We start from the raw sequence: 24,278 nt of genomic DNA, 5'->3' as shown, positions 1-24,278 counted from the left end.
GTAGGGATGCCATACACCCAGCTGCCTAGGAACGTGACTTTGATGCCAGGTAGGCTTGGCTTTGAGTCTGTGCCCCACTATTTTCTAGCTGGGTAACTTGAGTCAAGTTACTTCGTTTCTCTGTACCTCAGTTTTCTCATCTGCAAACTGGGATAGGTACTTCTTAGGATTATTCTATCTAAAGAGCTAATGAATATAAGTACTTAACACAGAGCCTATCACATCGGCAACACTTGATACATTTAGCTTTCACTATTATTAGAGAAAAAACATTAGTTTCCTCTTTTTGTGTTTCCAGAGTGAGGCAGGAATTCTCACTGCACTTGCCAGAAGGGAAAAGTACGGAAGGAGCACTTCCAGCTAATCTACCGTGCCTCACGCAGTCCACCCCATGAGCGGCAGTGATTTCTCTAATTGGACCATTTGGGAGGAGGAAGTGAATATTCTTCATTTGACCCTTTCTGAACTGATTTTTCTCTCTGACCCTGCTTGCCCATAGAGGAGTGCATTCTGGTCTGCTTTCGGCCACGCAATGGACTGTGTGTACCATGACAGTGAATTGGCAGGTAAATTTATCTAATTCAGGGGTAAACTATTAGGAAGCCCATTTTGGCTGTATGTTTATGCCATATTCTCTAAATAGCTTTCTATCAGTAATAAAGCTGACATTTTGATTACCACCTCTCTGGTTCTTTTATTTGTCTCTCAATTCATTCCAAACTTGGAAGGAGAATGATAGTGATAATGATAATGATAATAATAATAGCTAACAGTGTATATTACCTACCACATGTCAGGCACTGTTCCAGCTCTTTACTTATATGAACTAATTCTCACACTAACCCTATGAGATGGATGCTCTTATTATCCCCACTGGGCACCCTGGGCTTTGACTACGAAAGGAAATGCTTTTTATGGGCATGTATATGGCAAAACCTGTGTCTGATGCCTTTTCTTTGAGTAACACAGATTCATGGTGGGGGCTGGATGGGAAGAGAGAGTGGAGCACAGCAATGAATTCAGTTTTTTCTGGGAGAATCAACCCATATTTATCACCACAAACATATTTACTTTCCTGGCCTTATTCTTTCCCAGCCCTTCCCCAACACTTCCTTCAAGGCCTTTGGTCCTGATGTGGACTTACTCTGTAGAAATTGAGAAACTTCTTCCAGTTGGGGAATGTTATCTTCACGGAAACCACAGTACTTTTCCAGAAGAGGGAAAATGTGATTGTGCTCATAGCAAGCGTGGGTTTTGTACAAGGACTTCAGGGTCCTGAACACCGTCCCCCAGGTTTTCTTTTCTTCTTCTGTGTATTCCACTCGAGGGATGGGCTGTCCACTAGAATACAGGCATGAAATAGTTGTCTCCAGCAGGGTAGGTGCAGAGGAGGGGACGAAGGTAAGATTGGCAAATAGAGATGGGATACAGAGTCTATGAGAGTCACCACCCAGACTGTGTTGCTGTTAGGTGCTGTTGAGTCGATTTCAACTCATAGTGACCCCATTTGACAGAGTAGAACTGCCCCATAGGGTTTTCTAGGCTATAATCTTGTTGAATCATTCTTCCATGGAGCCAGATCTTTCTTCCACAGAGCCACTGGGTGGGTTCGAACTGCCAACGTTTTTAGTTAGCAACTAAGAGCTTAACTGCGGCACTACCAGGGCTCTTTACCCAGACAATAGTGGATTTAAAATGTTACTGTAAAGAGGGACATTCCATTTCTTGATATAGGAAACATTCATGTCTCAGTTTTCCAGGTGAAAGGGGATTCGATTAAGCAACAATATAAGCTCTCATCTCATCAGCTGTGTCACTTGGGGAAATCACTTAGCCTTTCTGCTCTCCTACCTCTCCAATCATTTACCCAGAGTGGACATTCACCTACCTTCAGCGGCCAGGCTGGTAACATAAATGTGTAAAGTAGCAGGTGTAAGGCTGTAAGGAGGATGGGGGCTGAGGTGAACTGAAGAATGCATTTTCTTTCTAAACAGAGGCACCTAAGTTCAATTAAAGCAACATAGTGTTTTATGCCATGTCAACCAAAGCAATTGTATCTGTGGGCTAAACTGGATTCAATATGTGGGCCATGAGTTTGAGACCCCTTGTTTAGTGGGGCATTCACTTCTTGGATTTGATACTTCTGTCCCTGGGAAGTTATCAAGGTATTTCTATGCATACACAAGATACATTTATCTAGCATCTTCTGCTATGACACAACAGAATTATAGGGAGCTTGTTAAAGTTCATATGGCAGGCCCTGACCATAGGTCCTGATTCTGTAGGGGAGGGGAGAGCCCAGGTATCTGGTTTCCAATAAACTCCTCCACATGATTCTGATGCACGCTACAGTTTTATAGTGTTCTGAACAGCAAAAACAAAGAAAATCAAACAAAGCCTGATTTCAAACACCAGTGACTATAACCTGTAACTCCAAGCTGCTTCTGTGACAGGGTACACAGTGTTTGGGACAAGACAGGGCTGTCTACTTTGGAATTATGTATTATTACCAGGTGGTCAGAGGGATAACTGATGGTGGGCTCAGACAGAGGATATTGGATATCTTCAAATGGTTTCTATCTCCACTGGCAACAGCCTCTGCCCCAGCCCATCAAAGCCCGCAGGTGACCAAAGTCATCTGAGCATTACAACTGAAGCAAATGAATCAATTACCTGTGATGCCTTTCCCAAGTCTGCCCCTTTCCATCCCTCTACTGTATGTCAGATTGTGCTGACATATATCAGGAACTGATGATATATGTATACGTGTGTATACATATACATACATACGTATATATGTATGTATGTATATCTTCTAGCTGCTAGAATAGAATAATACATGGCAGATAGCAGTTACTTATTCCACTTAGCACTAGAAGGAGGGTAGTGCTTAAATATTACCCAATTAAAAGGCTTCATTTTACAGAGAAGAAAACTGAAGCATAAAATATAGTAGAAGAAACTTTCACTTAAAGCACAATAAAATTAAAAAAAAAAAAAAGAATATATAGTAGAAGAGCCATGGTTAAAACCCAAGTTTCTTGATTCCTTGATACAGTTCTTTCTTCTTGGTAGCACAGCCACCAGGATTTATTAATTGATTGAAAATCCCACATTCTCAACTCAAGCAAAAAATCTCAAGGAGTATGTTACAGATTGAATTCTGTCTCCCAAAAAGTTGTTGAGGTCCTAACCCTGTATCTGTGAATGTGAGCTTCTTTGGAAATAGGGATTTTCTTTTATCATCAGTTAAATTAAATGAGTTCCTACCTCCTTTAGGGTATAACCTAAGTATAGTAGGTTGGGTCCGAAACTTAATCTCTTCTGAGTGGTGTCTTATAAAAGGGAGACACACACAGCGGAAAGACAGAATGTGAAGAATGCCAAGAAACACCCAGGGCAACATAAAGCCCATATAGAGAGAGCATAGCCCTGCCGACGTCCTGAATTTGGACTCCCAACTTCCAAAACTACAAGAAAATATATTTCTGTCTTTAAAGCTATACACTTTGTGGTATTTTGTTACAAAAGCCCTAAGAAGCTAAGATAGACTATATAGGTTCTAGGTTCCTTTATAAGCCTGGTGGCATAGCGGTTAAGTGCTACAGCTGTCAACCAAAAGGTCGGCAGTTTGAAACCACCAGGTGCTCCTTGGAAACTGGGGCAGTTCTACTCTGTCCTACAGGGTCGCTATGAGTCGGAATCGACTTGATGGCAACGGGTTTGGTTTTTTATAACTTTATAATTTTTTTACTGAATGCTAAATTCCAACTGGTAAGTACTCAGTTAGGTGCTGGGCACTGTAACACATCCTAAGGAAACAGACGAAGGTGCAAGCACTCATCTCAAAGAGTTTGTAGTCTTCAAGGGAAACAGACAGGTAGACAAAGAATTTTAATCACTGAGGGATGAGTACTCTGGGAGCAGAGAGGAAGAGGGGATGGAGAAGAGAGGGAGAAGGCATTTGATTTGGAAGTGGTGGAATCTGAGTTGAGTCTTAAAGGATAGGTAAAAGCTTTGTAGGCAAAAAGGAGAGGAAAAAATTATTCCCAGCAGAGAAAAGGGCATGTCTAAATGTTCAGAGGTATGAAAAGGCACCTGGTAGAAGATGACTAGTTCAGTTTGGCTAAAATAGATTGCATAAGGGTTAGAAGATGAGGCTGAAGAGGTTGGCTGAAGTCAGATGGCAAAAAAGCTCCTTAAGCCATACTATAGAAGAGTCGACTTTATCTTATGGGCAACAGCACATCCATAAAGTTCCTGAAAGAAGTGTATATAAAAACATAAGATCGCAGAATTAAATAATGGCTCTAAAGTCAGACTATGCAAGTCTAAAACCTGGTTTTACCATATCCTGGCTATGTGACCTAGGGCAAATTGCTTCTAAGCTTCAATTTTTTCATTTATTAAATGATACGAAAAAGAGTGATAACTTCATAACGTATTGTAGGAATAAACGAGATAATCCGTGTAGAACTATTAATATAATGCCTGGGATATAGTAAGCACTCAATATGTTAGGTATTATTTTGCATTCATTTGTCCTTATGTATTTTTATTTATTTATTTTGGTGGGAAAGAGGGTCTCATAGCTTTATATAGATTCTCAAAAGAGTCCATGAATTCACCAAGAGTGAAAAAACTTCAGAGAAGTTGGAGCCCAATGGAAGGATTTAAGCAGAGATATAACATGACCAATGAGCTTTAAAATAGGTTGAATTTGAAGGATGTGTGGGATATGGGGGGTTAAAGAGTCATTTGATGAATGGGAATTTGTATGTGGCACTCAGGATAGAGTTCAGGGCTAGAGATTCAATAAGGAGCTATTGGTATGGATGGTGGCTGAAGCCAAGGGAGAAGGCCAAAGCTAAATCCCGAAAGATACTACAATTTCTGGAGTTAGAGGAAGAGACCAAAGAAGACTGAGAAAAAGCATTCAAAAAAGTAGGAGGGGAAGCAGGGAGATTAGAATGCCAGAAACCGAGGTAAGAGAATACTTCAAAGAAGGAAGCGATGGTAATCAGCATTATAAGCTTAAAAGAAATGAGGTAAAATGAAATAGGCTTTAAACTTCTGAATAAGTTCTGCTCCTAACTAGCTACATTACCTTGGGCACATTTCTTAACCACCTGGGGTTCGTCTATAAAAGGTGGGAACTCAGCTAGAAGATCTCTCAGTCCTTTGAGAGCCCAGTTGTCTACCAATAAATTTCAATCATCAATTTAACTTAATTGGTTAACATCCAGGTTTATAAGGCATTCGATTCATTCCATTTGCCTTAATTCCTTTTTACTAGGTTTAACATTTTTATGGGAAGGGGGTTGAGGAGGATCAACAAGTGAGTGAATGTATCTCCTATGCTGCCCATCCTCTATTACATGGGAAATTGATGTCTTGCAACTCTGAGAGAATCCCCAGACACTGAGACAAGTGGCTGAAAATGACTTTGGAGTTGGACAAACTTGAGTCCAAAATCTGATTATGCCACTTATTAGTTATTAGTTTTATGACCTTGGTGTCATGGATTGAATTATGTCCCCCTAAAAATGTGTGTATTAACTTGGTTAGGCCATGATTCCCAGTATTCTGTGGTTGTCCTCCGTTTTGTGATTGTAATTTTATGTTGAGGGGATTAGGGTGGGATTGTAACACCACCCTTACTCAGACCCAATGTAAAGGGAGTTTCCCTGCGGCATGGCCTGCACCACCTTTTATCTCTCAGGAGATAAAAGGAAAGGTAAGCAAGCAAGCAGAGAGTTGGGGACCTCATGCCACCGCGAAAGTAGTGCTGGGAACAGACCGTGTCCTTTGGACCTGAGGTTCCTGCACCTAAGAAGCTCCTTGACCATGGGAAGATTGAGGACAAGGACCTTCCTTGTCCTAGTCCTCCAGAGCCAACAGAGAGAGGAAGCCTTCCCCTGGAGCTGACGCCCTGAATTTAGACGTGTAACCTACTAGACTGTGAGAAAACAAATTTCTCTTTGTTAAAGCCATTCACTTGTGGTATGTCTGTTATGGCAGCACTAGATGACTAAGACACTTGGCAAGTTATTTCACTTAAAAAAGTTAAAGTTTTACTTTCTCTTCCTGAAAAATGGGTAGTTATTATTAAGGCTACATGAAATAATGTAAACAAAGCATTTAGCAAAGCCTCATTGTAAGATAAGAAACATGATCTACTAATGACCATCTGAAGAAGGGCTCTTGCCTGTACACGATTTAATGCTGTCCACCTGACTATGCTGGGGCGAAGGCAGGGGCAGTGAAGAGTGGTTACCATATTCTATGATTCCTGCTCAGCACAACCCAAGGCCCAGATGGGCCCTGAAGTTTTCGACCAATGTCAGCAATTTTCTGGATCCATCCACTACCAGGAACCATTCAGTGAAACAACTTTTCTCATTTTCTCTGGACGTATTTCCATTTTGAAGGTAACTATGGAGCCCTGGTGGTGCAGTGGTTAAGAGCATGGCTGCTAACCAAAAGGTCGGCAGTTCAAATCTACCAGCCGTTCCTTAGAAGCCCTATGAGGCGATTCTACTCTGTCCTATAGGGTCACTATGAGTCAAAATCAGCTTGATGGCAACTTTTTTTTTTTTTTTAACGCATTCAGTCAGGAGCCCTGGTGGCACAATGGTTCAGAGCTGGGCTGCTAACCAAAAGGTTGACAGTCTGAACCCACTTGGAGCTCCATGGGAGAAAAATGTGGCGATTTGATTCTGAAAAAATTACAGCCTTGGAAACCCCATGGGGCAGTTCTACTCTGTCCTATAGGGTGGCTATAAGTCTGAATCAAACTGACAGTGCACAACAACAAAATGAGTTCAGTATACAAAGTCCCATCATTTCCTTTATCTCCCTGATATAATATCAAAGCTTTTAATTTAAAGTGTTATTACCTCAGTGTTCTGGTCAACTTTTAAGATCTGTTTTTTACATGTCTGTTCTGACGCCTTTAACTCAGGAATAGAAACCCCACGTGTGTCAGAGTAGCTCTGTGCTCCACAGGGTTTTCAATCACTTGTTTTTTGGAAGTAGATCACCAGGCCTTTCTTCCAAGGCACCTCTGGGTAGACTTGAATCTCCAACTTTTCAGTAGGTCAGTAGCCTAACACTGACTGAACCACCCAAGGATCAACTGAATAACTGAATTTTTTCACTCAGAGATGGTGCTCAGTTCTAAAACTCTAAGCTCTCGGTGAAAGTATTTCTCTAATTCCTACTGTGCAAACTAGGAAATCAGTCCTCTTCTCAAATAACACGTTTGCTATTTGCATTTTCTTTTGGCTAAAGCAGGGTAGGGGTGGAACCTAGAATCCCAAACAGAAAAAAGCAAACTCATCATAAAATTGCCCTTTGCAGCTGGGTCAACCAGATAAAAGTAGAATGGTGAAGCTTGGCTCGCCTGAAAACTCAAATGATTCATTGGTTCAATGAAGCTGCCAGCTCCTTCTTTAACATACACGATTCTCTTTTTCCTTCGTCTCTGTTTAATGTAGAGAATACCAGTGGCTATTTTATTAGTACTGAGGCCTTTTAAAATAAGAGGCAGTTCCCGGGTTATGAACCAACCCCCTAAAGTTATTATATCAAAAAATTCAAGGTACATACAATCATTTGTAATAACAAATGGGCGTTACATTGAGACGCACATCAAAACATTATTATTACTATTATTACTGTATTATTACGTTAAAAATGTTTTAGTATAACTGGAAATGTTTCTTCAATGTTTTTTATGCATATGCTATATACTAAGACAAACATTTGACTAACATTAGATATAAATCATACCTACCTGTTCAGACTTAGGTAAAAATTCGACTTAAAGACAGGCTTAGGAACAGAACGTGTTTGTAACCTGCGGACTACCTGTACTTCAGACACCACTGCGTAGTTAGATAACAAAGCTTGGGAAAGAGCTGGGCCCCAGTGCAGTGGGTAATTCTGTTTTGTCTAAAGGCAATTTTTAAAAAACATGCGTTATTAAAGGGATGGTTTAAAGGCTTAGACACACCACACACACACACACACACAACATACGCATAAAACATACACGCACACCACACATTCACAACACACACACACAACATACACTACACAGACAACAGATGCATTCAAACACAACACACACACACAGAAGCCAGGACTCTCCACGCAGGTGTTTTCCAACCTCAGTCAAGGGAGAGGTTGGCTGGGGTGTGTGGTCTTCTATCTTCCCCACAACAAGTCAGGCAGACTTACTGTCGGTAGCTGTAGGCAATGTCAGCAAACTGCTTCCTTCTTTCTCTGTACACAGGATCTGTAAAACCCTAGGAGAAAAGAGACAACTGACTTTCTGGAGGCTTTTGGAGGGAGAAGCCTAGCATGGCTATGAATGTCTGGAACGGGGGCTGGTGAGACCTGATATTGCATCTCGCCTTCCCCTGATCTTTGAAGACCCTGGCTCCACCTTCACTGTGTCTCTACTTCTCTGAGCCCAGTCCCATGCCCTTTTCCCTTCACCTCAGTAATTGTCACTCCCAAGCAGCACCTGTAAAAATTAGTTGCCCAGGCTACCACCACTGACTGCTCTGACAGGAATCACAATAGAGGGTCCCAGACAGAGCTGGAGAAAAATGTAGAACAAAACTCTAACTCACAAAAAAAAGACCAGACTTACTGGCCTGACAGAGACTGGAGAAACCCCAAGAGTACGGCTCCTGGACACCCTTTTAGCTCAATACTGAAGTCACTTCTGAGGTTCACCTTTCAGCCAAAGATTAGACAGGCCCATAAAACAAAACACGACTAAAGGGCACAACAGCTGAGGGGCAAGGATGAGAACAAGAGGGGACAGGAAAGCTGGTACTAGGGAAGCCAAGGTCAAGAAGGGAGAGTGTTGACATGTCATGGGGTTGTTAACCAATGTCATAAAATAATATGTGTATTAACTGTTTAATGAGAAGACAGTCTGTTCTGTAAACCTTCATCTAAAGTACAATAAAAGTAAATAAGTAAAAATCAGTTGCCATTTAGTCAGTTCTGACTCATAGCGACCCCGTGTGTGTCGAGTAGAACTGGCTCCATAGAGTTTTCAATGGCTGATATTTTCGAAGTAGATCATCAGGTCTTTCTTCCCAGGCACCTCTGGGTAGACCGGAATCTCTAATCTTTCAGTAAGCAGCCAAGTGCATTAGCCATTTGCACAGCCCAGGCACTCCTTGTCCCTTTATACCCTGAAAATTAAGTCTCAGCTAAACTGGGGGTAAGGTCTCCCACCAGATATTAAGAGTGACACATTATTAGTAACACCTTCAATTCAGGGTGGGCCTCTCTGCCATGGAATTCCAAACCACAAATAGCGCCCAGGAGTATCCTGGTTCTAAAGAAATCTTATCCACAGCATTTTTAACTTAAAAAAAATTAGGCAAAGTTGGTAGGACAGCTCTCTCTGATGAAGATGTAAAATACCCACTAAATTCGTGACCAACAGTGTGTGTCTAGCACTGTCTCCTAACACCTTTAACTTTAATTCTCCCTTTGGGGATTTTGTGTGTGTGTGTATGTGTGTAGATAGACAACAAAACCAAAAAAAACAAACCCGCTGCCATCAAGTCGTTTCTGACTCATAGTGACCCTATTGGACAGAGTAGAACTGCCCCATCGGGTTTCCAAGGAGCGCCTGGTGCCGACCTTTTGTTTAGCAGCTGTAGCTCTTAACCACTATGCCACCAGTGTTTCTAGATAGACAACAGGTACATGCTTATGGTTACTGCAATTTTTTAAGATACCATTTACTGAGTGCCTACTCTCTGCCAGCCTGTGCTAGGAACTTATTTAAAATTTTCACAACAAACTTGTAAGGTAGAACAGTATGATTATTTAGCTTTTTCTAGAGAATACACAGTGGCTTGAAGAAATGGAGGCACAGCAAAGGTAGCACCAGGATTTGAATTGCCCAGTCTCATGCCCTTTCCCCTACACCTCAATCACTGTCAACCTTTACATCTTGACAGAGGCTTAATTAACTGGGAAGCCTGGTTAAACCCCTTCTGTTGAGTCGATTCTGACTCGTAGCAACCCTCTAGGACAGAGTACAACTGCCCATAGGGTTTCCAAGGAGCGGCTGGTGGATTTGAACTGCCAACCTTTTGTTTAGCCGCCATAGCTCTTAATCACTGCACCACCAGGGCTCCCTCCACTGAGAAGCCTGGCTGGTACATAGAAAAATGATGATTGTTTCTCCTTCAAGGCTGACCTACAGGGAGAAAACAGGCCCAGTGTCTTTCAGTGTTGGAGAAGCACATACCTGAGTTGAAGGTGATCCCCCTTGATAAAAAGGGCATTTTCCTAAAAAGTTGGCTGTAATTCAAATTTTGGTAAGACAAGAGACTGATGTGATCACTGTAGAACTCTGTTTTGTTCCCTCCAAGCACTTTCCAGTAAGCCGTGACATCTATCACCTGAGCTAGCAATTTCTCTGCCCCAGCAACCCTCCAATCCTAGAAGTTAATGAACTGAAAACAAGGCTTGCATCGTGGAACTTAATACTTAAAGGAATTTTTTAAAAAGGTATATACTACCTAATTTTCAGATATTGCTTTTTGTATGTTGAGTTTATTGGCTGATTCTTATTTGTTTGTTTGTTTAAACCAGTAATTCCAAAGAACCAGGGGTCAATGTATATAAAACCAAAAAAACCAAACCTGTTGCCATAGAGTCCATTCTGACTCACAGCAACCCTACAGGACAGAGTAGAACTGCCCCATAGGGCTTCCAAGAAGTGGCCGGTAGATGTGAACTGCAGACCTTTTGGTTAGCAGCCTGAGCTCTTAACCACTACACCAGGACTCCTCAATGTGTATAATGTAATTTTATCTGAGAAACTGTAACACAGTCTAGCATACAAATGGGATTACACACACACTTGTTGAAAGAAGAAAGGGAGGGAGGAAGGGAGGGAGAGAAAGGTAGGGTTAGAGGAAAGGGAGGAGAAAAAAAGGTTTTTTTTTTTCCTAAGATATATTTTGAGAAATCAAGAAATCCAAATGTTGCAAACCAGAAAAGTAAAGTTCCCATACATTTGTTATTCTAAAACTATACCACAGATAAATGACGTGATTGGTCAGTTTAGACAGGGTTCTATGACGTGGTTATTACAAAGTGTAACCCTATTGCTCTCCCTAGAGTACTGAAGAGTTTGAATGAACCGTTAACTATATGTAGGAAAGCCTAGGAATCTGAGAACTTAAACCCACCGTAGGGCCTCACTTCTGCTGGGTGAAGATAAGTCACTTTGGGATGATGTAGTAAGAAAACTAGGCAGCATTATTTAATTTTCAAACACTGCTAACATACCCTTTAAGGAAGTTGACTGTTGAAGTAAAGAAGGAACACTTATTTTTACACATCTCCTTACTTCGGGCTAAATAAATTGAATATTTGGCAGTAGTTAAAGTTTGGCTGCTACAATTATTCTTACCTATCAGGCTGTTTTTATCAGTCAGTAGTGAATGGCTGAGGATCTCTGGTGGTGCAACAGTTGAGCACTCGGCTGCTAACCAAAAGGTTGGCAGTTGGAACCTGCCCAGCAGCTCTGTGGCGATCTACTCTCGTGAAGATTACAGCCTAGAAAACCATATAAGGCAGTTCTACTCTGTCACACGGGGTCACTATGAGTCAGGATTGACTTGATGGTACCTAAAAATAACAGTGAATGGCTTTTTATAGCTCTTAAGTGTAAAATGTAGACTTTTGCACCTGCAAAGCACCTTGGAGAACACCTACTGTTAAAAATTTCATCTACAAATGAGGGAAGTGAAGCCCATAGGGTCGTTTGTCCAAGGCCCTTAACTGCAGAACCTGCACCTCCATCCAGGTTTTCTGGCTCTACTCAAGATGGTAAGTTGAGGTTTGAAGGTTGAAGCAGGAAACCAAGGACGACAAGAAAAGAATTCGGCTTAACCAGTGGTTTTTCACTTTATCCTCCCTCCTCCCTCCAGGAATAGAATATTCATGGCAATTTCTCTTCTTTATTTGGCTGTTACTTTTTATTCTTAATGTGCCCTGTCTAGGTGTTTCACATATTTTTCCATCAGTGAAGAAAAGCTTAATATAAAACTGTATATCCATAAGGTTATATATATCTCATATATATCATATCATATGTATATCTCATGTGTACCATATCATATGTATATCTCTGGAAACCCTGGTGGCATAGTGGTTAAGTGCTACAGCTGCTAACCAAAGGGTCGGCAGTTCGAATCCACCAGGCGCTCATTGGAAACTCTACGTGGCAGTTCTACTCTGTCCTATAGAGTCGCTATGAGTCGGAATCGACTAAAAGGCACTGGGTTTTTTTTTTTTTTTTTTTTTGTATATCTCATATATATCATATCGTATGTATTGTTGTTGTTGTTAGGCACTGTCGAATCAGTTCCAACTCATAACGACCCTATAGGACAGAGTAGAATTGCCCCATAGGGTTTCCAAGGAGCAGATGGTAGATTTGAACTGCCTAACTTTTGGTTAGCAGTCGAGCTTTTAACAACTATGCCACCAGGGCTCCATATCATATGTATATTATATATATATTACATACATCATACTGTATATATCACCTCATATCATAGCATATATATCATATATATCTCACATCATATACATATATCTTATTATATATAAAATGAAGGAAGGAATACACCAAACGGTAACAAATGTTATCTCTGGGTCATGGGAATTGAGTGGCTGTTTTATTTTTTATACTATTTCTGATTTTGAAGTTTTCTATTGTAAAAATCTACTATCAAATCATTTTGGGGAAGGGGCAGAAGATTAACACTTTAAGGAACACACAACACACACACACAATACACTACACAGATTTTCCACATGGGAAGGTTTCTAACCATGGTCTTTTCCAGCTCTAAGTTTCTAAGAAGGTCGTTATCCTCCTGCAGGCACATCCCATCTACCAAACTTCAGGGACTTTTGCTCTCTTAGTCACTAAGAACCAAAGAAAATTGTGGCCTTGCAGCCCTTTCTTGGGGCTTGACTCCCCCACCCTTTGGGCTGCCAGATGACCACAAGGCCTCTGGTTATGCGGGATGAATTCCAAATTAAGCTGCAGTTGGTGAATGACTAATCACCCGTCTCAATTTAGACTAATAGCAGCAATTTCAGGAGCACTGCATGTAATTTATTTATAATAACCCTGTCTCAATTAAACTAATAGCAGCAATTTCGGTTGCACAGCATGTAACCAAGTATGTTTTGACAGGAAAATATATTGTTGGTGAAGCAGGGGGGAGAGGAGAGGATGGGAGAAAGTAGAGATCTCTATAGGATGCAAAATTATAACATCACCTGAAATCTACATGCAGTCTCTTCTCTTACTCTCAGAAGTTTCATTATTTGGGCAATAGTCAAGGTGCTGAGGGGTGCGATTTTGTGTTTGTGGACGTTTTGGAGAAAGACTAACATTGAAAGGATTTGGAGCAGTCTTCTAGACTGAGATATTTATCGCATCCTCTCTAGATATCATGGCTGTGGTTAAAACTCAGAAACGCTATCTTTAGCCTAGTGAGAAGAAGAGCACGAGGTCTAGAGTCAGACTGGCTGGGTGGAAATGCTGAGCCATTCATCCATTCATTCACTAGGAGCACGGGATCTGCCAGTTCACCTCTCAGGATCTTAGTTTCTTCATCTGTAAATTTAGACTGTTAATTGTACCTCCCTCACAGTGTTGTGTGGTTGGACTGGATGGGCATCAAGCAAAAGTCTGAGCACATAACAAGAACTCAAAAAATAATATATTTATGAAAAAAAAAATGGTGGGAAATCCAAGAACTAAGAAGTCTGGCTCAGCATGTAAAAAGGATGTACTCTGAGCCCCTACATCGGCTCTCAGGATTTTTAAACAGCATCTGCAGAATTCTTTCCTTGCTATTTATATTTCCTCTACCCCAGTAATAAGTTTATTATATCCCATATGTCCCATTCTAACTAACTGGGGGAAGGATGGTATAAAGGGGACAAAAGGTTTAAACTGGTATCATTAAACATCTGTCATTCCCATGCTACAGACACTGGTGAAATAAGTCTTGCAAATGCGTAGACTAGGGGAATGCTCGAAACCCTGGTGGCATAGTGGTTAAAAGCTATGGCTGCTAATCAAAGGGTTGGCAGTTCAAATCTGCCAGGTGCTCCTTGGAAACTCTAAGGGGCAGTTCTACTCTGTCCTACAGGGTCGCTATGAGTCAGAATCGACTCGACCGCAGTGGGTTTTGAGGAAAGTGCTGACAGAGGCCCCCTCTCCTTGCCCACCCTGCGTTGCTCGTCATGGTCACCACCAATAAGACCGAGAAGATTATTCTGGAAAGGATCCTGATACCTAGTTGCCCACTTCAGTAACCTGAGAGTCATTGCATTACTTCTCCTCTCCAATCTGCCTTTGCATTCAATAACCAGCTTCTGTCCATTCTACCCTCCATATACCTTGAGTCTATCATTTTCCCTTTATTCTCAGTGCTAACACCTTAATCCAGGCCACAATTATTTCTTGCTTGGACTATCGAAACTGCTTTCTAAGTTGCCGTCCTCTGTCCCCTCTTCCCCCTTCACTGCAGCCCAAGTGAACTTAAAAAATGTGGATCTGGTGAGGTCACTCCCCTCCTTAAAACCTTCAATAGTTTCTCTTTTTAAGTATAAAGTTCAAAATCTTTTACAAGGCATTATGTGACCTGACCCTGCCTGTGTTTCCAACTCTATGCTGAGCCATTCTTGCCTTCATACTGTGCTCTAATAGGACTAACTTTAAGTTCTCAAACACCCCACGATCTTCCCACACCTCAAGGGCTTCACACGTGCTGTTGCTTCTCATTGGAATGCTTGTCCTCATGCTCTTAAACCAATAAACTCCCATCTGTTCCTTTGGTCTGAGTTTAAATTGGAGGCCTTTTTTGATTTTTCCCAAGCTTATTGGTTTCCCTCTACGATACCTTCCCTCAGAAACCTGCAGGCTTCTCCTTTCAGACAGGAGGTAATTACTAAATTTAGGGATCTGCTTCCCTTGCTTATCACTAGACTTTCAGTGTCTAGCATACCCCTGAGTAGGAGTTGTAAAGAAAAATTATCCAGAACTTGGTAAGACAGGAAAGTAAGAGTACAGTGTGCCTTTTCAAAGTCATATCAGGTCGTTGTCTAATGAGTCCCCTAGGTGCTCTAGGGACAGGTTGTTATGGATTGAATAGTGCTCCCTCCAAATATGTGTTGGAATCCTAACCTCTATACCTGTGGATAAAATCCTGTTTGGAAACAGGGTTTTCTTTGTTATGTTAATTAGATCATTACCTGAGTAGGGTGAGTTCTAAATCTAATCACTTCTGAGTTATAAAAACAGCAAATTAGATAGATAGATGCACACATGAACACAGGAAGACAGACACCATGTGAGAATCGTCTACAAGCCAAGGAATCAGGGAATGCCCGGGACTACCTACAAGGAAGGAATCAACATGGCTGAGACCCTGATGTGCACTTTTAGCCTCCAGAACTATGAGAAAACAAATTTCTGTTCTTTAAAGTCACCCATTTGTGGTATTTCTGTTACAGCAGCACTAGGGAACTAAGACAGAAGTATATTTGCCTGATGTACAATTTACAAAGGCCCGGGAACCTTGGTGGCATAGTGGTTAAGAGCTCATCTGCTAACCTAAATGTCGGCAGTTCGAATCCACCATGCCCGCCTTGAAAACTCTATAGCGCAGTTCTATTCAGTCCTATAGGGTCAGTATGAGTTGAAATTGACTCAACAGCAAAGGATATTAAGGCCCAGACTTTGCAAAGTTAGATGCTGACTTTTATTTATTTTTGTTTCTTTTTGTATGCAAACATTTTCATGAGTTTTTACAGTAGTGATGTCATACAATGTTTGTCCTTTTGTAATTGACTTATTTCACTCAGCATAACACCTTCCAGATTCATCCATGTTAGAAGATGCTTCACAGATTCACCATTGTTCATTATCGTTGTATAGTACTCCACTGTGTGCATGTACCACAGTTTGTTTATCCATTCATCTGTTGATGGGCATCTAGGTTGTTACATGCCGACTTTTAGAAGATGGATCTGTTGCAAAAGATTTTTTTTTTCTGATACAGTTGCAAATGAAGTCTCTCTGGTAAAAAGGATAACACTCTCACGGTCATGGTTTTACTGCTTGCAGAAAATTAATCATTTGAGTATCCATCTTTGCAGTCTTGTTCCAGCACTCTATCATTCAGTGACTATATGTACTTTGATCTCTTGTATCTTCCTTTGAACCACATTTGTCATCCTGCTATTTCCTTTATTGAGCCAAATAGATCTCTGACAGGTATTCATTATCTACATATATTGTAGATACGTTTTAAAATTTTTTGAAAATTATGCTTCGTCAGAGCAATGACGTAGGAGTACAGGTGTTTGGTGAGCGGATTGATGAAGCTTTAGTATAGACTCCAACAGGGTCCCCAGGTGGAGAAGGTGGGAGAGAGGAAAAGGAAAGGGGAGAAGTTTTGGAAAATAGCGCCCTGCTCTTGGAGAATTTGCTGGAGAGAAGGAATACTCAATACCTATGCCTTGAAAGATTGAGAAGTAGAAACAAACACGGAAGGCCAGTTGTGTTGGTTGATATTTCTCCTGCCAAAAAGTCCCCCGGTGCAGATCTTCAGCCTAGACGTAGCCACAGGTGGTAGGCTAACTGGAATAGGGAGCTCTGGAGTTAGGGAATGTGCAGCAGAGGCTGCTCATGCTTCCCAAGATCTGTCCTCCCCCTTCTTCCAGAGTACATAGCTAAACTACTTTTCCCAGTCTCCTTTGCAGTTAGCAATGGTCATGTGCTTGAGCTCTGGCCAACAGAATTCGAGCAAAAGAATATGAGGCATCTCTTCTAACCTGGCTGTGAAAACCTTCCAGGAGCAATTCTCACCTCTCCCACGGGGAATCCTTGGGTGGTGCAAATGGTTAAGTGCTCAAATACTAGGTGAAATGTTGGTGACTTGAAGCCATTCAGAGGTACCTGGGAAGACAGGGCTGGAGATCTGCATCCGAAAGGTCATAGCCTTGAAAACCCTATGGAGCAATTCTACTCTGCACACATGGGGTCACCGTGAGTCAGAATCAACTCAACGGCAACTAACAACAACAAACTTTCCCACGTCCTGGTAGAATGGAGGAGGGTGGAAGTGATGGAAGGAAACTTGATTTCTGAAAGACTGTGTGGAACAGAGGTTTCCTACTGAGCCACCCTGGAAATAAACTTTTACACACGTGTTAAGCCATAGAGATTTGAGGGTTGTTTACTTTGGGTGGAAACCCTGGTGGTGTCGTGGTTAAGAGCTACAGCTGCTAACCAAAGGGTCGGCAGTTCAAATCCGCCAGGCGCTCCTTGGTAACTCTATGGGGCAGTTCTACTCTGTCCCATAGGGTCACTATGAGTCGGAATCGACTCGACGGCACTGGGTTTTTGGTTTGGGTTACGTTGGGTGGTGCAAGCAGTTTGCAGTCAGCCTCTAACCTAATGGTTGGTGGTTGAAATCCACCTAGTGGAGCCACAGAAGAAAGGCCTGGCATTCTGCTTCCATAAAGATTACAGCCAAGAAAACCCTATAGAGCAGTCGTACCCCTATAGAGTAGGGGTCACCATGAGGCAGAATCCACTCAAAAGCAGTGGGTTTGGTTTGATTTTTTAAAATAAACCATTAGCCTACTCTGATGGACTCAGCTCAGAGCATCCTCTTTCAAGAAACCCTCCTTAAACATCCAGGCCACAGTGACCTCTCCTTCCTTAGAAGTGATAGCAGCAGCTGTCTGACTCATTAAATCTGGCATCTAATTATATACTTTTCTGAGCTCTGATTTAAGCAAATATTGCCCAGACTCTGTTCCTTCACAATAATGTTCCTAGGCATTCCATTTAAAAGGACTTTGCTCAACATTTGCCAGTTCAACTTTTTACAGGTGTACAACTTATTGACAGCAATTATAGCAATCACTGTGCAACCCTACCCTCAATCAATGAGATTTTTCCATCAGTGTTAATCCCCCTTTTCCCACTTCCTCCTTCCTCTGGTAACTACTAATAAACTTTGGTCTCTGTGTATAAGTGAAGTCATACAATATTTGTCCTTATGTGATTAGCTCATTTTACTCAGCATAATGTCTTCAAGCTCCTTCCATACTGTAGCATGTATCCAGAATTCATTTCTCCTATTGGTCGAGTAGTATTTCATTGTATGTATGTACCACTGCTTGTTTATCCATTCATCTGTTGATGGGTATTTAGCATATCTATACAATGACCAAAAAAGAAAAAAAGGAGCTGCTGAAGCTGCTTATGTACAACCAAACACCTCATGGGATTTGGTTCTTTGGTTTGGAGGTTTAGGGTCATGGTTTCATGGGACACCCCAGTTAACTGGACTAATAAAGTGTTTAATTCTTCTCTTCTATCTCCTATTTCATTGCATAGTGCCTGGGGTTTTAAAATCCTGCAAGTGGCCTTCCAAGGCACAATTTGTCTCTATTTACCTGAAGCAACAGAGGAAGAAGAAGAGTCAGGAAAGGAGAAGGATATGGAATGTGTGGCTAATTGCCTCCATCAACAACTGCCTCCTTTGCCATGAGACCGGAAAAACTGGGTGGTGCCTGGTTACCATTACTGAGCATTTTGATCAAAGATTCCATAGAAGAATCCTGATCAAAAGGGGAAAAATGCAGAACAGAATTTCAAGTTCTCATGGACTCCAGATTTTCTTGAGCCACAGAGGGTGGAGTAACCCCCGAAACTATACCCTGAGATAATCTTTAAACCTTAAACCAAAAATATCCCCTGAAGTCATCTTAACACCAAACAATGGTTTAGCTTAACTAGTAAAAAAAATTCTGCCTTGAGAATTATGCTCTTTTAAGAACTATGTATATGGGATCAAACTGACAACAGCAACTAAAAAGATTAAATAGGAACCTTAGGACAGCAAGTTTACGTTAATGAGGGAGGCACAACTCAGAAAAAGAGGGTGAGATTGGTTGCACAACTCAAAGAATGTAATCAATGTCACTAAATTGTACATGTAGAAACTGCCGAATTTGTGTATGTTTTGTTGTGTATGTTCTCAACAACAAAATTAATTTTTTTTTTTAATTTCAAAAACGGGGCTATGGGTAAATGAATTTGAGAAACATCAGGTGGAATGGGTCCCATTTTTACAGGACTTTCCAAAACCTCTAATGAGATATTGGAACTTGTATATGCTTTAGATGTTTCTCTCTTTGAAGTGCAATATTTCTGTCTTTGATCGTGGGATTTTCTCTTTTCTTAGACTACAGTTTGGGAAACAGGCCTACGACTCTTTAACTTGTATATATCTTGTGCCCATGTCTGAGGTTACAAGTCGTGGGTGAATGACTTTATCTTGGTCTGCTACTCTATGCTTACAGTATAAAACACAACGTGATACATACCATGACTGAGACATACACACAGTTCTACAGTAACGGCATGAAGAGCTTAGCCATGGCAGACATAACGGAAGGCTTCAAAGAGGCTGAGGAATATGAGTTGGGACTTCCAAGATGAATTAGCAGTTTGCCAGCAGGGAAAGAACAGATGGAAGGTAAGAAAAAGCACCCAAGGTAAGGATAACAACACGGACAGAAGCACAGTGGGAGGAAAATGGTCAAAGGAAGGGGAGCCACCTTTAGAAATGGTAATCAAAGAAAACACACTTAGATTCTGTCTGCCAAGGTCACAGTTATTATTCCAGACCCCTCTGGCAAACCTTTGGGGTTCTTTGGGAAGGGCAGATAGCTTTTCTCCCTGTACCCCACTACTTTAACAGGTCCCTAGGGGGCAAGGATTATGTTTTATTTATCATTTCAATCTCTTTTTTTAATATATATATATGACCTGGGATCTAGTTCACATATACACAAGGCAACGCAGCCCTCTCTGTCTGAAAATGAGAAAGTACAACCCTCACTGGCTTGTCATAGTTTAAAAAAAGAAAAAAAAATTTATATGACCCAGCAATTCCACTCCTGGGTATATTCCCAAAAGAATTGAAAGCAGGGACTCAAACAGATACTTGCATATTAGCATTATTCGCAATAGCCAAAAGATGCAAACAACCCAAATGACCATCAACAGATGAATAGATAAACAAAATGTGCTGTATACATACCACCTAAACCCCAACCCATTGCCATCGAGTCAATTCTGACTCATAGCAACCCTATGGGATAGAGCAGCACTACTCCATAGGCTTTCCAAGGCTGAAGATTCTTAATGGAAACAGACTGCCACATCTTTCTTCTGCAGAGTGGCTGATGGGTTCGAACTCCCAACTTTTTTGGTTAGCAGCCAAGCGCTTAACCACTTCACCACCAGGGCTCCTTATATACATACAATGGAATAATACCCATTGCAGTCTAGTCAATTCTGACTCATAGCAAGCGACCCTATAGGACAGAGTAGAACTGCACCACAGAGTTCCCAAGCAGCACCTCGTGGATTTGAACTGCCAACTTTTTGGTTAGCAGATGTAACTCTTAACCACTATGCCACAATGGTTTCCACAATGGAATATTACTCAGCCATAAATAGAAATGAACTCCTAATACATGCCACAACATGAATGAACATCAAAAACATGCTAAGTGAAACAACCCAGACACAAAAGGGCAAATATTCTATGATCCCACCTACATGAAATATCTAGGATAGACAAATGCCTAGAGACAGAAAGTAGACTAGTGGTTATTGGGACCGGGGGAGGAGGCAATGGGGAGTTTATGCTTAATGGGCACAGAGTCTCTGCTCGGGGTGATGAACAGGTTTTAGGAACAAATAGTGATGACAGTTAGCAACATTGTGAATCTAATTAACACCACTGAATTGTACACTGAAAAATAGCTGGCATGGAAAAATTTATGTCATATATATTTTACCACAATACAAAAAATTGAATTCTTAAATTTTAAAAATGCATGTAAAAGTGGGTATAGAAAATGGAGGGGGAAATCCAGCTTTCCAGGACCATGTTCTTCAAAGTATGGTTGGAAGAATGGCAGTAACCAACTCCTCTGTGTTATAGATTAAATTGTGTCACCCTCCAAAAAAATAAGTGTTAGAATCCTAATCCCTATACCTGTGGATGGGATCCTGTTTGGAAGTAGGGTTTTCTGTGCGATGTGAATTAGATCATACTAGCTCCAAATCTTTGGGTAGTTCCAAATCTAATGACTTGTGAATTATAAAAACAGCAGATAAGACATGGAGATACCACACATGGGGAAAGATGGAGGCCGCATAAGGATCACCAAGGAATCAAGGAACACGCAGGATTGCCAAGGAAGCAAGGAATGCACAGGATTACCCACAATGAAGGAGTCAACATGGCTGAGACCCTGATGGAGAAGACTTTTAGCCTCCAAAACTGTGAAAAAAATAAATTTCTGTAAAAGAAAGAAAAACAAAATACACGTAAAGCATTTCTACATGCTTAAGAAATACAAGCTATTAATATTGTTAGCTTAATAAATGGTCGTGGAAGGAGGAAGGGCAAGAGGGTGAGGGAGGCAGGGAAAAAAGCAGAGACGGGCAGAGGGCAGTACGGCTCTCCTGGTTCATTTTCCCACTTAGCTAAAGCTGGCAGGCAGATGCCCTTTACGCCGTCTTTAGGAACACTCCCTTCTCAGCCTCATTCATTTCTCAAAGCGGCTGCTTTGTAGGCTGATGCGAGATCCTGGGTCAGGCGCCGTTGCACACTGCCAAGAGCGCGGGCCAGGGGAGAAGAGGTCACACTGAATAAGAGGGACAGAGCGGAACAGAGGGTCCTTTCAGAAAGAACAGCCCCGCCACTCCTCAGCTGTGTCTGTTTGCAGTTCAGGCATTGAGGCCTGTGGTTGGTGGGGCCTTGGGCTGTGGGGAAGCACCCTGGCGGGTTTGCTTTGTTCTTGGCCCGTGTTCTAGGACCCGAAGAGAAACCACAGGAACAGGGAGAGCCTGGCGCCTCTTCTTCAGGGGACCATGTACCTGATAATTGCATTATGATAAAATTTGTGACACTAAAGGGCCCAGGAGCCAAAGACTTGGGCTGAGTTCTTAAAGAGGAATGAATTCCAGAGGGTTTTAGGCCAGCCTGTCAGCCTGAGGGGATATGAGGATAAAAACAAAAAACACACCCGTTGCCATCGAGTCCATTTTGACTCATAGTGACCTTATAAATCAGAGTAGAACTGCCTCATAGGGTTTCCAAGGCTGTGTAATCTTTACAGAAGCAGACTGCCACGTCTTTCTCCCGCGGAGCAGCTGGCGGGTTCAAACCGCGTTTCTGGTTAGCATCTGAGGGCTTAACCACTGCCTTGACATGAGGATAAAGGGAGGGAAATGTAGGTGTCTCAAATTAGCCCCTTCTCCCACGGCCCCAAATGACCAGGGAGCAAGTTTAATGGAAGAAGCACTGGTGGGAGTGGGAAGAAGTGAGGCTGGTTAGTGGAGGAAAAAGAAAAAACCAAACCCAGTGCCATCAGGTCAATTCCAATTCATGGCGACCCCATGCATTACAAAGTAGAACTGTTCCATAGGATTTCCTTAGGAGGAAATCTCCAGGCCTTTCTTCCATGGTGCCACTGGGTGATTTTGAATCACCAACCTTTAGGTTAGTGGTAGAGCACGAACTATTTGCACCACCCAGGGACCTTGGTAAAAGGAGAAACCACCCTAATGGCTAGATTTACCCTAACGGGTAGAGTCAGCTGCTCTGAAAAATGGTATTTTAGGAGATACTCTGCTTTCTTTCTGCTTTAAAGCCTGGGGGTTGGGGGAGGAGGTCTTCACCTTTATTTCTGCTCATAAAATACTATCTCATTGTAGAAATTTATAAAATACAGAGTAGTACAAAGAGAAAAACAGAAATAGTGGAAATTATGGGAGAATCTTCATTTTCTTCCTCGTGCTTTTCTGTATTTTCAAGTTCACTAGAAGGAATTTTACTATTACAGTTAGAAACAAAACAAGCATAAATCATTCCTATTTTAAAAGCCCAGCTTGTCCCTGAAATCTCTCTCCCTTTGGCTCTGTTAAAGGGTCTGGAATTCTGCCATCAGCTAGACCTTTGTCTTCAGGCCCTGGTGAGCACTGGGTTAAGATCTAAGGACCCAAAGTTCACCATAAAAACAATGCCTTCTAGTCAGTTCTGACTCATGGCAATCCCATATGTGTCAGAGTAGAACTGTGTTCCGTAGAGTTGTCAATGGCTGATTTTTTGGAAGTAGATTGCCAGAACTTTCTTTTGGGGTGCCTCTGGGTAGACTCAAACTTCCAGCCTTTCAGTTAGCAGTTGAGCGTGTAATGATCTGCACTACTCAGGGGCTCCTTAGAAAAACTATTTACCTTCCTGGAGCCAAATGCATCTGTCTACAAAATGGGAACAGGTCCTTTGCTTACTGAAAAGTGCCTTTATGAAGAACAAGTGACATTGTGAGAGCCCCTGTCCACTGTAAAGACCCACCTAGAGGTGTGCAGATGACAGTCTCCTGAGGGAGTGCAGATGCTTCTGTGGGCTACCGAAAACCATTACTAATACAAACAGTGTCCAAGTCATTTAAAGCTTACTTAGCAATTTGTCTGGCAGGGAATAAAGGACAGGCAACGTGATGGTGGTGCCACTTCTCACCACACAACTGAGTCACTGTCAGAGCAGGCACTGAGCCCCACCATGGGCTGCTCTGCCCAGGGCCCTCCACCCCAGAGAGAGGGAATGGTAGGACCCCTGCCAGGTTCTCTACTCAGAAACAGAGGATCCCTTCCCCTGGCCAACAGACACAGCGCAAGTGCCTTTGTGTTATATGTCAGACCTTTTTCAGTCTGACCCCAACCCACTGCCCTGGCCTCATCTCCAGACACTCACCTTCACATCAAAGCACCAACTACCTTTCCCGAAATATTCTGGGCACTTTCACGACTCTGAGCCTTTGTATACACTCTTCTCTCAGCCTTAGGTGAATTCTCCCTTTCCTATTTGACTACCGTCTGCTCAGTGTTTAAGATCCAGTTCCCATGCCTCCACTCCCTCTGCCCCCCACACCTGGCAGAGTTATTAGCACTGTTGACTGTTTCCCAAGAATCCAATTTAAACATCTGTAATTCAGACGTTGTTGTTAGGTGTCGTCAAGTCAATTCCAACTCATAGTGACCCTACGTACAACAGAATGAAACACTGCCCAGTCCTGTGCCATCCTCATAATTGTCG

General features: G+C 42.0%; 1 protein-coding gene across 1 annotated transcript in view; it reads right to left on the bottom strand.

Moving 5' to 3' along the window:
* The window catches only part of PAH (phenylalanine hydroxylase), an 88,058-nt gene that overhangs the window by 15,209 nt on the left and 48,571 nt on the right, over positions 1-24,278 (bottom strand). The window contains exons 5-6 of the mRNA XM_064283683.1: positions 8,245-8,312; positions 1,145-1,341 (exon numbers count right to left, since the gene is read on the bottom strand). Coding sequence (XP_064139753.1) covers positions 1,145-1,341; positions 8,245-8,312 — 265 coding nt within the window. The remainder of the gene's footprint in view (positions 1-1,144; positions 1,342-8,244; positions 8,313-24,278) is intronic.

Source organism: Loxodonta africana, chromosome 4 (genome assembly GCF_030014295.1).
Source record: "Loxodonta africana isolate mLoxAfr1 chromosome 4, mLoxAfr1.hap2, whole genome shotgun sequence".
NCBI classification, from domain to species: Eukaryota; Metazoa; Chordata; class Mammalia; order Proboscidea; family Elephantidae; genus Loxodonta; species Loxodonta africana.
This window is presented reverse-complemented; position numbering and strand designations above follow the sequence as displayed.